The sequence below is a fragment of the Harpia harpyja genome, chromosome 2 (genome assembly GCF_026419915.1).
Source record: "Harpia harpyja isolate bHarHar1 chromosome 2, bHarHar1 primary haplotype, whole genome shotgun sequence".
NCBI classification, from domain to species: Eukaryota; Metazoa; Chordata; class Aves; order Accipitriformes; family Accipitridae; genus Harpia; species Harpia harpyja.
In genome coordinates this window covers 46,863,967-46,878,784 of record NC_068941.1, presented here as the reverse complement: position 1 = coordinate 46,878,784, position 14,818 = coordinate 46,863,967, and the positions used below count along the sequence as shown (strand labels likewise).

At 36.5% G+C, this 14,818-nt stretch overlaps 1 protein-coding gene across 1 annotated transcript in view; it reads left to right on the top strand.

The window, feature by feature from the left end:
- Positions 1–14,818, top strand: part of LOC128137635 (probable ATP-dependent RNA helicase DDX60) — a 49,982-nt gene that overhangs the window by 8,607 nt on the left and 26,557 nt on the right. The window contains 12 exon segments of the mRNA XM_052778745.1: positions 559–623; positions 625–715; positions 1,208–1,349; positions 2,466–2,627; positions 4,013–4,115; positions 4,831–4,946; positions 7,121–7,284; positions 8,305–8,557; positions 9,402–9,565; positions 11,641–11,793; positions 12,784–12,933; positions 13,990–14,109. Coding sequence (XP_052634705.1) covers positions 559–623; positions 625–715; positions 1,208–1,349; positions 2,466–2,627; positions 4,013–4,115; positions 4,831–4,946; positions 7,121–7,284; positions 8,305–8,557; positions 9,402–9,565; positions 11,641–11,793; positions 12,784–12,933; positions 13,990–14,109 — 1,683 coding nt within the window.

Sequence of the window (14,818 nt, the reverse complement as noted above, 5' to 3'; positions counted from 1 at the left end):
AAAAAAGGTTTCTTTCTAGATGCAGTCATGACATCATTTTTGTGATCATACTACAAGTCTTATATTTTCATCAAGTTAACACAGATGCAATGTATCAGTAATATTTTGAGACACATTCAGTGGACTACAGGATAGCTACAAGTGGCTAGCACAGCTGGATTTCTGTACCGACTTTTGCTGTGAAGTTGAGAGAAGAGCATAGGCCTGTATCTAGATATTATTATTGTAAGAGGGAAAGTTAATATTTCTAGCCAGACACACTGACAATTGTTTTTAAGTTTTGTCTTGATTTTCATAGTCATATTCTTTCTGGAAAAGAGATTGTTTTGTTTTGTTTTGGTTTTTTTTAACATTGTAACTGATCTGCATCTACCAGCACTACAAGAATGTTCATTTTGAAGTAAGTGTATCCACAAGTAATTACAATGCACAAATTGTTTAAATAGAACAAAATTATTAGCTGCTTTAACAAAGTACAAACCACTGAATTAAGTAGAGAGGAACACAATTATTTTACTGAAGGACATGGTCAAATTTTTATCTGTCATCTCTCAACAGGGAAGAAGTAAACCTCTATCTCCAGAAGCAGCAGCTGACCTCTGTAGAATGCAATGTCTTACAGTCTTTTCTTCTTCATATGCCTCTTTCACAGAGAGCTCAGATTAGGCTAATGAAATCCTGCTGGACTAAGCAAGTTTTACCATTAATAAAAATGGTATGTGTAGCACTGCCTTACTTCCCCTGTCATCAGGTGCAATTGTCATTTCAGTTTTCATTTTCCTTTATATGCTACTCTAGTCATCTGATGAGATCAAAAAATGTAATGTACCTGCTGGAAACAAACCTTACCTAGTTCAGGAATCTTGTGACCCACAAATCAGTGGGGCTAGAAGAATATTTGGGGCAATATCTCTATACTTGACCTCTTCTTAGACATCTCCAGTTAGCCACCATTAGTGTTAGGGTACTGGGCTAGATGGACGTTTTGGTCTCATCCAATATGGAAAGTTTAATGGCAGGCCTTTTTATTGTTTAAAGTTGGTTATTACAGTGAAGGCAGTTTCCTGATCACAGAGAAGTCAAGTAACAGTGTGTTGTTTTTCATGTCAATAAAATCTGTGGTAGTTAACCTTGCTTTGGAGATGCTTTGATCCCTCTGCATGAAAAGCTGCTCTGTAAGAATTAATTGTTTGCTCTATTTTAACAGCAATAGTTGTGTACACATTTTGCTCTGACACAGCTAAGTGATACAAATGATTGGAATTTGGATTTAACTTACCTGCCTGACTTAAATGATGATTCACTGCTCATAAATCTTGCACATTACTATGAGGTCAAATACACTGAAGGTATTTATCTTTGTTCAACAGTTTGCTTTCTTACATTTCTAACTTTATTAAGCTGCAAAATGAGAATGAAACTGCTTGTACAAGCAGAAATGAGCACAATTTTCTAATTACCCATATAATAATGGATACATTTTATGGAATAATAGGAAAACTTTTTTCTATAGCTAAGTCTAGAAAATCACATGAGAAAGTGTCTTTCACCAGTACTCATTCAGAATACTTTACCATGTCATATCTTTAATGCGCCACCTGTACTTTTGCAAAGGAAGAGTGATATAGCATAGGTAGTAAGAGCTCTGGGTCACTGTTGTTGGGTATTATCAACCAGTTGATTTTTAGCCAGTTTTCTATCCATTTCATTTTGTCTTAGTGCAACACAGTCAGAATGGAAATTAGATTATATCCCTACTGTCATTGTGACATTGGATAATATTTTTAATTTCAGATGAGATTGATTCAGGCAAAATCATATATTGTCTTATAAATACATGAAAACACCATCAGATATGTTAAGATTTGCAAAACAATTACAAAAGCTGACAGAGCAAGGAAGTATGGAAAAAGATTTGTAGCAACTGTTCTTTCAGAGTAATTCTGTTTACCTGAAATCCTCTGCCATGAGTCTGCCTATCTGATAGTAAACCAGAACACTTTCTTTATGAATCTAGTCACAAGATGTCTTGTATGTACCTCACTAAAGCAAGTGTAGAGGAATTTTTTAAAGGAAATACAAATTAGGAATATGAAACATTTATTTTTATAATGATACCTACTGTTGGGCACTAAAAAGAAAATTATCAACTCAAGATCCTACCCTGCAGGAGGCGAAGGTGAGGGAAACTCTTCTTTAGCTGTGGAGCTTGCAGATTACCACAGACAGTCTAAATCTGATGTTTCTTCCAAAATGCATCTCAGTACAGTTAGTTATTTATACCGTGGGCTATTGAAAACTGTGAATGTACAACATTCTGTTCTAATTTGTTCTAATGACCAAAGACCTTGGATAGAACTGAAGTCTTTGTGTCTGATGCTGCATAGGTGAATAGGTAGGTTCTGTTTGAGGACACTTAATTTTAAAGTGCCCTTTTTTTCTTTTTTTCTTTCTTTCTTGTGCAGGATTAGAGTTCAAAAAGGAATTGGGGAAAGAAATGGAGAATGAATACCAGTGTTTATGGGACACGGTAACAAAATTGGCTGTGAAATATAGTTTTGGAGACGCTTTCCCAATACGAAAGTGCTCTCAACTATTTCTTGAACAGGAACAGACATTATTTAGAGGTACTGAAAACTCTGCAAATTAGAGAGTTAGAAGCACGATCTTCATTACTGTCACTAAAAGTTCTAGGAGTAGTGATCTGACTTTGTCCTGATCACAAGTCTAATCCATGCTTCATGGATCCTCTCCTCCTTTCTTTCAACCCACTAGCAAAACTTGCTGCTGATGCCAAAATAAGTCTGACCAGGCCTCACGAGTGAAATTCTTATTCCACTGTAGACAGTGGAAAGTATTGTTACTGACTTCAGTAGAAATTGGGTTTAGTTCCATGATTGCTAGCCCAAATCTATTGTATGTCTTGTAAAAAAACATTATGATTAGTGTAATACAAATAACAGTAAAAAGCATAATAATTACTTACAATTAATGTAACAATTACACTGCAGGAAAACTGTCTCTGAAGAACATCTTTGTACATGTTGACATAGGTATTGGGCACGGGAGCAGCAAATAAAGTGAAATACAAAATTGTTGCCCTCGTGGTAGGGTCCAGCCATCAGCGTAGCTCACATTGCAGTCCTTGAAGGTGTAGAAATGTGCCTTGCCCATAAGTGTCTTGAATTACACCATCATCCTGTTTAGTAGCCCATAATTGGGGAAGTGCGTAGTTGGCTCAAAGATTGTTTTCTTCCCTCACTTACAAGACCTGTTCTGAATATATGAAAGGAGTAGGTAGAGATTTTTGCCTGATATCTGACATTTCTTGAGAACCAGTTTTGTGACAACCTTCAAATGTTTGTTTTAAACCTACCAAATTGTATAAATGTTTAGAAGACACAGTTGGTAAGAAACTGAGTAAAGGCTGGAATATAATTCTACTTAAGTTTGTGGGTGTTCTTCAGCTGGTTTCAAAGCTGTCAAGTGGGCAAAGTGAGCTCTAGTGGGCAAAAAAAGGCAGTTTCTTTGTTACCTGTGGGATATTAAGGCATCTTTTGGCACAGCATTTGTATTGCCTATTTCTGTATCTCCTTTGGATGCCTTAAATACCTGAAGTTGTGGCTAGACATCAAACGTGGGAAGGATGCACAATGTTACATGTCATCTTTAGTCATCTAACATAAGTGCAGCTGAAAGTGCATATTTAGGAGACTATGGTCTTTATGGAATCAGCGTGGGAAAGTAGATGCTTGTGAGATGGGATGGGTTGTAGCATTCAAAAAGTTAGTGTAGGTGTCTAAAATGGATTATGAGAGTATCTACTTGGAAGCAATAATGATGTCTGCTTCATTCTTCTTCCCATGCTTGAGAAGAAACAGGAAAAGGGGAACTAGCAAATTTTACTTTATAGAATTTCATTTATAATGTAACTTGACAGAATTTTTACATATGATATGCAATTATAGATATTCTTAATTAAACAATATTAATTATTTTTTACACTGTAAAGACTGTGAAGAAGAAATTCCTAACATTGGACTGATCTCAGTGAAATCTGATCTTGTTGAAGATTGTGCTGGAGATGTTTTGAAAGACCTACCTGTTTTAGAAAGGTACATATATGAGTTTTATTCTAATGAAATAACATTATATGGGCTTATTTTCTACTCCCCTGCACTTTACATCCATATTATGCTCAATTTGTACAAATGTAGAAAAGTTTTTGCTATGACTGGGTAAAATTTCACATTTACATGTACTGGTGTAAATATTAAGTTCAGAACAAGATGGATGAGAGTCAATATATCCATATTTTCTCATACTGTTATTTGCATTATAGTCTTTGATTCTTATTCTACATTCTAGAACTGTTTTTCTAAATGTACAATTTGTATTTGAAAGGCCTTACCCTAAATTGCAAAGCTCAGATTGATTTCAGGAAAAGAAAAACATTAAATAAAAATACTGAAAAAAAGTAAGAAGAGATTATCCTTTACATTTGCTCTGCTACTTGTGGAAGTGTGTTCTGTGCTGCACAATGAGTATTTTTTAGCCAGCGTGTGAGTTATGTAGTTACAGTGCATTCTGTGATTAATCTGTATGAAAATAAGTGAAAAAATGGGGTTTTACTTTGTTAGTAATTCTTTCTGAAAAACGGAGGCTTTCTTGACATACTATATTTGGAGTAGAATTAAACCCTGTGTTGGTTTTCTGCCACAGGAAAATTGTGTTTTGATAAATACCCAGGTTTTTTAATGTTTTGAATGTTTCATTAGAGATGCCAGAAAGCACTTTTAATTCTGCTCTGCTAATGTTTGTATATTTCAGCAATGATCCTGCAGTTACTTCACTTATTAAATACAAGGAATTTGATGAGCTTTGTCACTGGCATTCTGGCAGACCTTTGACTGAGGAATATGAGCGAGTACAGTGCAATGCTGATGGTAAGAAAAACTAACACAAAGCCCACATGTCTGTGTTGGATAGAACAGTATTGTAAAAGTTAACGTGGTTTTGGAGAAGGACTTCTCATTTCAGAAAATATTTGCAGCTGCATACTTGCCAAACTAGAGCTACTGCAATAGCTAAATTGCACTTAAACTGATGTGCATGTGCATTATGTCTATGCGTTGTGCATTATCTTAGATAGGTCTGAGGAGTATAACAGAACGAGCACTTGTGGTCAGATGTTCATGATACATTCCCTTTTGCTTGTGGAATGCTTCACAGATTTATATAAGCAAACTGTATGTACATGTGCAGTTTAATTTTTAAATATATAGTTTGGATAATGCTTAGTAAGCACATCTATACGTGTGCAAAATCTGCTCGGATGTTTGCACAGTGCACGCATAGCCAATCTCATCTTTTGAGAACAGAAAAGAAGTTGTTGTTGTTTAACCCCAGCCGGCAACTAAGCACCACCCAGCCACTCGTGCACGCCCCCCCCGGTGGGAGAGAGAATCAGAAGGGTGAAAGTGAGAAAACTCATGGGTTGAGATAAAGAGAGTTTAATAGGTAAAGCAAAAGCTGCACATGCAAACAAAGCAAAACAAGGAATTAATTCACCACTTCCCATGGGCAGGCAGGTGTTCAGCCATCCCCAGGAAAGCAGGGCTCCATTACGTGTAATGGTTACTTGGGAAGACAAACACCATCACTCCGAACGTTCCCTCCTTCCTCCTCCTTCCCCCAACCTTATATGCTGAACATGACATCATACAGTATGGAACATCCCTTGGGTCAGCTGGGGTCAGCTGTCCCAGCTGTGTCCCCTCCCAACTTCTTGTGCACCCCCAGCCTACTCACTGCTGGGGTGGGGTGAGAAGCAGAAAAACCCTTGAGACTGTGTAAGCACTGCTCAGCAATAACAAAAACATCCCTGTATTATCAACACTGTTTTCAGCACAAATCCAAAACATAGCCCCATGCCAGCTACTATGAAGAAATTTAACTCTATCCCACTAAAATGAGCACAGAAGTAAACAGAAGTTGTTTGTATCATAATTCTTGATTTTATGCATTATAGTTTCCTGTAAGTTTTTTCCAGTTTGAGATACCAAGGAAAACAAGCCATGAACTTAGCTTTGATCTTAGATTTGCATATTTACCTGAAATGAGGTACATGATACTATATGTACCAGGAAGTACACAAAGATTTTTCTCAAAGATGTTCCTATCACCTATTGCATCATACAATGAATTAAACTTGTTGAGTTGAGAATTCATGGATTACTGTTAGTACTTCCAACAGTGTTGCTTGTGGTTTTCATTTAGTGACTTAGAGATGTTCTTTACTGAGTGGGTATTTGCGCCACTTAATCTATGAAACCACGTTTCTGTCTGCTCATCTTTTTGACTGGATGATTTTTTGCAATATTCTGTGCACTGTGGTTTCAGTGGGATGTTTGGGGAGCATAACCTGCAGAATAGTAGGTAGAGCGCCTTCCATAATGTTGGAGTTGAAGGTTTATGTCCACTCCAGCTGAAGAGAGGGCCCTCTGAATGCTGGCATGTATCATCTCAGATTTCTTGTGAAAAGCAGAAAGATCTTCTGAGATGGGTCTTCACACTCAGAAGCTGACTCATCATTTTGATTTTAGGGCAGAGAGAAATACTTAGCCTTGAGTGTGGAATTATTCATGTGCTCAGTTCAGTATCTTCCATTGGCTAGCATAAGTGTTCTTCCAGCAGCTTTATTTATTTATGTTCTGATGACAGACTCTTGTTTTCATGGGGAAGAGGTCTCTTTCTGATCATCTGAATTGCCTTCGGAAGACACTTTCCTATTTTGATGGACTGTGTGAGAAGCCTAGGCATTTTGCTCAAACAGTTATAATTTTTTTCCGGGCATCCTGCTTATTACGTTTTCCAATATTTTTAATGTGTGCCTGAAGTAGTTTGAATTTGAGTCTATTGCCTGTCTCTCAGATAATTCAAAGTACTCTTGGATTTCAGTGAGTCTTAGTAGCCAGTCTCTTTCAAAATGTGATTTTGGCCTTTAGGTCAATGAGGAATTTTTAGGAAATTTATCCATTACCCAGGTATCTTTTCTTGGAAATAGATTAGGCTGGAATTCTATCAGAGTGTTTTTTTAATCAATTATATTTGTTTGCAGCAAAATCCAGAGATCCAAAAGAAAGAAGACAAATACAAAAGTTACAGACTTTTCGTCATTTTTATGGAAGCACTTTGGAAGACAGCACTTCAAAACTTATTGTACGTCAAGATGATGTGTCAGGGAATGCTAATGCTGCTGTCAAAAAGACACAAAAAAAGCATGTGAGTATATTCAAGTTGCTCCTTCCAAATCTTTTCTATTATCCAGGAAAGGATTTCTACTATATGAGTCCCACAGCTGAAGTTTTATATTCTGAATGCACTAGTAGTTCTCAGCTGAAGAAATTTAAACTGACTTCAAATTTAATTAGCTAATTGGCAAAAGTATTTTTGTTCCTAGTTAGGAATACTGATGAGTGATTATATATTAACAGGCACAAGTAAATAAAAAAATCAATAAATATGAACTCTGTAAAGGCTGATAGGTTTTGTCTCATGGCCACAGTATTATAATGTGAAGGAAACTGGAGTTCATGAATTTAATTTTACTTTAAGAAACTCTTGAGAAATACCAGAAAAAACATTATTCAGTTATTTATTTCCCTGCGCTATTTGGAAACATTCTCTGTGAAAGATCCTGTAGATGTTGCAATTAATCCTAACTATGTGAACATTGTCAGACACCATAGGGTATGTAGCATGTACTTGCATACTCATGAATGATACTGAGCAATAGTAATGTGAGTAATATTTCATAATGGACTGCGCTGTGGATTACAGATTATGGCCTGTTGAATTACCTCTAAAAGTCTGTATATAAAATAACTTTGTTAACTTCAAGTAAGGCTGAACTCTTAATTTTATTTAACTTATGGTAAAGCATCTCAATATGATCAGAATTATGATTACCCATGTATAAAATAAAAGCTTGAAATTTAACTTTCAGACATCTGCTATTTTATTTTTCCACATTTGTGCTTTTTTATACTACTTGTGAAGCTTTATACTGACTTAAAATGAAGCTTAGGGAAGCTCTTTAGAGCAACATATATTGGGATTCAGAAATGATACCTCCTTCAAAATGAAGTACTATTTTAAACAATTCCCAAAACACAATGCATCACACAGATTAACTGAAAACTATAATGTACCTGCTGTGATTAAGTTTATGGATTAGCCTTTTTTAGATAATGTTTACGCACAGTGCTGGTTAGTTCTAAATGTCTTCATTTTATTGGATAGAAAAGTAAAGCTGAAACAATTGCAGAGGAAAATAACAGGCGACTAAAATCTAAAGAAGAAAAGAAAGAACAGGAGCAATGGAAAGCCTTGTGTATACCGACTGAAAAGGAAATAAAAGCAAATCTGACCGTTGGAATAAATAAATTGGAGAAGTTTCTCAAGACCCTTAAAAGTAAATCTGTGAAGTTCAGCGTAGAAATGACAGGGCTGGCTGCCTGTTTAGAAGTGTGGAAGGAACACTGCAGAGAGCAAGGTATGGTAACCAAATTCGTGTTAAGGATTCAACTTCCACTTCCTTTAACCAAGAGGGTGAGTGACTCTGGACATTCTTAGCTGGAATAAAGATGTGTAAATACAGTCCTGTTTCAGCAGCATGAAAGGTGTTTTTAAGTATTAACAGGCTCTGGTCCCCTTTTGCAATTTCAAGGTCCTTTGAGTTAGCCATACAGTAGCCAATGCAATTTGATTGTAGCTGTTTTCCTGTTTGGCTTTTTAAACACTCCATGCATAAATTTATTTTATAGTATCTATCTTTAGTGATTATGTATCATGCACACTAAAATGTATCCATATTGTGGTGGATTGTTTAATTAGCTGAGGTGGTTGGCTCACAGCCTGAATAATGATTTGCACAGAAATCTGTGCTACCATGGTTAGTGGCCTCCTGTTTCACCAGAATTAACTTGTTCAGTCCATACCCTCAGTCAGGAGGGTCCAAACACACACTGCTCTAAATGTGTTGAGGAGAGTTGTAAACATTGGAGTGATATATGTTGCTAATAAGATTGAGTAACAAATGTGTGGGTCAGGAAGGTGAAATGGCAGACCTCAGTTGTTCTGTACATGTATGTACCTTTTATAGCTGAGCATGCAGAAGCAGATAGAATTATTTGGGTGCTTGGTCTTAAGTGGCACACCTTGTAGAGGTCAGAGGATTCTGGGTTGTCTTTGTCTAGTTGTCTTTAAATAAAATTAATTTTAAAATTGTCATAAATGTGGTTGGATGGATAAGGTCTGTTCTAAAAATACTTAATACCAGAAGACTCCCAATGATACAACTGGGTCTCAAATAATGGTAGGCTTTTTGTTTTTTAAAGGTAACAAATCTAAAGATTTAAGGAAAGCTGTTCAAGTCATGAGGAGAATTCATATCCTCCTTGAAAAATATCAAGATCTTTTGGAGAAACGACATCTACAAAAGCTGACCAGATACCTAAGACTTCTTGGATTTGAGAATTTGGCATGCTCTCCATCTGACTCGGTAACTTTATGGAGTGTAATGATTCTAGTGTAAATGAATCTGTAGCTGAATATCAACAGTGTTTTCTTAAGCATTGAATAGCGTGTAGAAGATATATATTGAGCTTATTTTATTTTGTATTGTGCCGTAAGATTTGGAACTGTCTATTCTTGTTTCAGATATTAATAGTCTTTAGTTTCATGGATATATTTCTCTGCTTGATGTGAGGGCTAGCTGGCACAATAGGCCAGTTCCCCTTTAGCAAATAGAACTTTATATGGCTGCAAAGATACCCTTTGAAACATGCATCAAGATTAATTTACTCTAGTTATGTCTGCCTGAGGCCTTAGATATATCTGAGAGGTACCTGCTGTTCAATTCATCACATCAGCTCAACTCTGCGTGTTAAAAATAACTTAAAAGCTAGGTGATGAGGACCTGCTATCTAACAGGCCTAAATGTGCTACTTTAGAAAAAGAAATCTCTGAGACTGCAGAGGTGGATGAAAACTATTCCGTTTGTTGTTATGATATTACTGATCACCTCTGAAGGAGACAGTTTCAGATACTGGATTGCTTGTCCTTGCTAGCACAGCTGAGACCACCAGTAGCTACACTGAATTTGGCTCTGAAGTAATTTCTCTAAGGATTGACCTTATGCTTTTCTGCATGTTAGCAACCTGCCTGCTGGCTGATTTAATGTTAAGAGCAGTTTGATACTTTTGTGTGTAGATGGGATGTTACTAGGGAGAGGGGATGCTAAAGTGGCTCTCAGGCAGAAGAGGGAGGATATAACTCACAGCCTGCAGAATATGAAGTCAATAGCAAAAGGAATGAAGATTACAGTGAACTGTAAAACCAAAATCAATCACTTCAGTGTCTCATTTTTCAGGCACAGTAGAGTTAGGAATTTTTGGAAGCTTATTCTTGGAAAGTGTTTATCATCCTTCCTTGAGGACCAGGACTAAGAGGTGAGGGGGGAAGTGATTGATTTGTAAGAAATCTTCTTCTCTTGAAGACTGGAAATTGTCTCTTTCTCTATGTGAATTCAAATGGTGTACATTATCATTTGCTCTTGGCTACACAGTTATTGTAAGGGTGTTTGGTGCCCCAAATAAAGTATATTACATTTCAGGAAGTAGAATTGTAGGATCCAAGGATTTCAAAAGATCTGTTGTAAAGGTTTGTGGTGATAGAAGGGATATGTTGGCAAGTTTAATGCCTTGCTCAGAAGGGCTCTAGATCAGTCAGTGCATTTTGGACCTACTTTTGCTTTTGCAGCTACTTGTTTCTGGGTATTACTTTTGCAAAGTTGGGGGGATTTTAGGAATAACTGAAATTTTCAGGAATAACTGAAAATGTTTCTTTTGAGAAACTGAAAAACTTGTAAAATCTCCATCCTTGGGAGATAGTAAAAACTCGGCTGAACACAGCCCTGAGTGACCTGATCCAATTGCACCAGCTTCTGTCAGTGAGTTGGATTAATTGACATCCAGACTTCCCTGACAACCTGAATTATTATGTAATTTTCTGATCTCCTGCTGAATGTGTAACATGTAATGCTTTTCTATACAGCTTTCAGGATCAGATGTTATAACCAGATGTGTCCATGAACATTAAATTTGGTATATCTTAGGGTATACAGGCATTGTTTAAAATACAGTGCTTTACAAAATTTGGGATCACAGTCTTTATATTGAATTTCCTTTTGCAACTGTGATTCATTGCACAAGGGGTCAGAACAGGCTGAAGAAAAGAGAAATAAATATAGGATGAGAAGGCTCTGGCAGGCGATAGCTTGAAGAGGCTGAGCTTTGCCTGCTAATCAGTTTTGTTAGCTCTTCTGACAACAAAAACACCACCACCACCGGCTACAGAAGACATTAATTTTAGAACATAGTGTCCTTTGAAAGCCATACAAGCATAACCCTGACATAAGGCTATATAGTCTAGACTGCTGCAAAAAAATATTTAAAAATCACCTGCACTTTCATATGTTTTTCAACGCTTGCAGACTTCCACAGGGCAAAAGATGTGCCATCTTCTTAATCTCTTGCTAGCTTTCAAACCAGCTTGAATTTTCATTTGACCTTACAGACAGGAAAAAGTAATGATCAGAATATAAGCAACTATGCTATCCAAGTGGGTCCAGCTCGCTTTCAGCTACAATACATGGATTATTACTTGCTCAGGGAAGAGAGAAATGATCCAGATCCCCGAGTGCAACATTTCATACCAGACACGTGGCAGGTAATGAGACACAAACTTTTTGCATAAAGTTAATGGAAATTATCTTTGATTTTTTTTTTTTCCATTTAAAAATACATATTAGTATACTACTTATCAAAAAGAGCATTAACAAAGTTAATTTTGTAATAAGTTTAACAAAATCATTAGATCATTTTGGACTGTATTCCATGTTCTTTCTACGCTGAGAGCTTTTCTACAGAGAGCCCCATTTGGATAATCTCTGACTGTTCATCCTCTGCTCATTTGTCCCTTAAAAATTACCCATAGTATGAGTTGAGAAATAACTTTTCTGTCTAAAGCAGAGTAAGTCTAACTCAGATTTTTTTATTATTGGACTGGGGAGGCCAAATGAATTTGCTGCTTTGCATGTCCATATCTGCAAAACAGTCACTTACTTGAAAAGCAACTTGGAACTTGGCATATGTGCTGACAGAGAAAGTTACTGTTAGCACTATTTCTGTTTCCTCTTCTGTACCCTTTCCCCTACCCTTTCACAGACCTATGTAAGGTGAGAGAGCATGGAGGACGACAGTAATAGGGAAGAAAACAGATTAATAAACACTGTACGCTAGGAGGAGAAGAGAGATTTGGATAGTATTGATATAACTATTATAATGCAAGAAAAAAATACTGCCTTGTATAAAACAATGAAGTTTTTTGAACTGAATTATGCACTGCTGAGTTAACAGGTTTTATTATTCAAATTGAACATGTCCAGGTTTGGACTCAGAATGTTCTGGTATTGGTATCTCAGACCAAATACTTGAAATAGACAAGTTATAAGTTGTAGTTCCATTTTTTTCCACCAACAGTTTAAGAGGAAAGAATACAGTCATAAAATGACTAGGTTAACTCTGACTTTCAGTAGTCTGAAATCTGTACATAAAGTCTGCATGCAAAAATAAGAGATGTTTTCGCAGAAGGAGCTGGTTTACTCAATAAGAACTTCATAACAAGACATTTTGATGTAAGTAACTGCTTTTCTCTTAGCGAGAACTTCTTGATGCTGTAGATAATAATGAGTCTGCAGTGATTGTTGCTCCCACTTCATCAGGAAAAACATATGCATCATACTATTGCATGGAAAAAGTTCTGAAAACAAGCAATGAAGGAGTAGTTGTGTATGTTGCTCCTACAAAGGTAAGGCTGCATCCTACTACATATTCTGTATGTATGACTGTGATATTTCTCCGTATGATTCTGAAACTGTTTGGGGTAACTTGTTACAAAAATTTAGTTGAGATATATTTTCTGGATTAGAAATGGAATCTTTACATCCTGTTTTGCCTTTACATTTCTTAGAAACAGCATGTTTACAAAAATAATCTTCAGAATATATAAGCTCATATAGAGTTTTTTGTCTATTAATATCTGTATAGCTAATTTAAGGTCAGAAACACCAATATATACAAAAGTGCTATAAGTAGCATGTTAGATAAATGGTGAGAGCACCAAAAGCCTACCAACATGGTGAAAGTAATATTAGAACAGAATCATGACCAAGCAAGTCAAGTTGTCTTTTCCTAATTGAGTTTGCCTTTAGATGCTTCAAGAGGAAATTTATGGAACTCCAGGCAGTCGGATATTTTTTAATGAGTTCTATCCTAATAGTTAAAAACTGACTTAAGTGCTGAGGTACAATGTTTTGATTTCTTCCAAAACTTATTTTAATGTTCAGTGATATGATTTTTGGATAGTGAATTACATGTGCTGTTATTCAATAACAATCTCTATGGATTATTTTCTATAAGTAAGTAAAATAAATTTTTTTTGTGGTCATGCTCAGGTTAGGCATCAAAATCATCTTTTCATTTGAATATCAGTCTGGGTGCAGAAATGTATTCTATACCTGCAGCCCCAGGGCTTTGAGCTCATTAAAGTGCTTGTAGGTGCAGTAGAAGGTGATCTAATTTTCACTGCTTTGAAAATAATTAAAATACAGATTTAATAATGTATAACTCACTTTACACAACACTAAATTTCCTTGAAAGCATTTGAGTATAATTGAAAATCAAGTACCATATCTTTTTAAAGTTAACATTATTGACAGTCTAGACTTAATAGTACATTACATAGTACATTATAGTCTAGTACATGAATATTAGTGCCAAAATTGAATGCTTTTATATGCCGAGGAATATCATATGCCTTTAGACATACACTGTCTAGTTTTGTTAATGACCTGCTTTATTTAAGGCCCTTGTAAACCAAGTGGTGGGCACTATATACAATCGATTCACCAAGAAACTTCCAGATGGATTGGTAGTGTGTGGAGTCTTCACGCGAGATTATCGCAATGATGTCATGAATTCTCAGGTATATTTTTATGGGTGTTTTAACACATAGTAATAATGACTTTTGTATTCTATCTGGCTTCTGAAAATGTTAATTCTAATTATAAGAACTGTGCCATTAATAAATACGATGTTCAAGAAAAATCTAAGCATACCTGTACTGCTTACCAGAAACTTTCAGTCTATGGCATACAACCTTACCTATTCATCCTTAAGGGACATGCAGTTGATTACTTGCTCTGGTTAAAGAAAAAACATCAAAATCCTTTGGTTGCCAGCATACAGCAGATGCCTTACAGAGGTCCAGATAGAATAAATACATCAGTAGCTCTTCTCTTGTCCACTGATGTACTTGCTTCATCATAGAAGGCTGCTAGGTTGGTCTGTCTTGTAGTGGGGAGCCCAGAACTGGACACAGGACTCCAAGTGTGGCCTCATTAGTGCTGAATAGAGGGGAAGGATCACCTGCCTTGATTTGATGGCAACATTCCTCCTAATGCAGCCCAGGATACCATTAGCCTTCTTTGCCACAAGGGCACATTGCTGCCTCATGTTCAACTTGGTGTCCACTGGGACCCTCAGGTCCTTTTCTGCAGAGCTGCTTCCCAGCTGGATGGCTCCCAGCATACACTGGTGCATGGGGTTGTTCCTCCCCAGGTACAGGACTTTGCACATCTCCCTGTTGAATTTCATGAGGTTCCTGTCAGCCCATTTCTCCAGCCTGTCTAGGT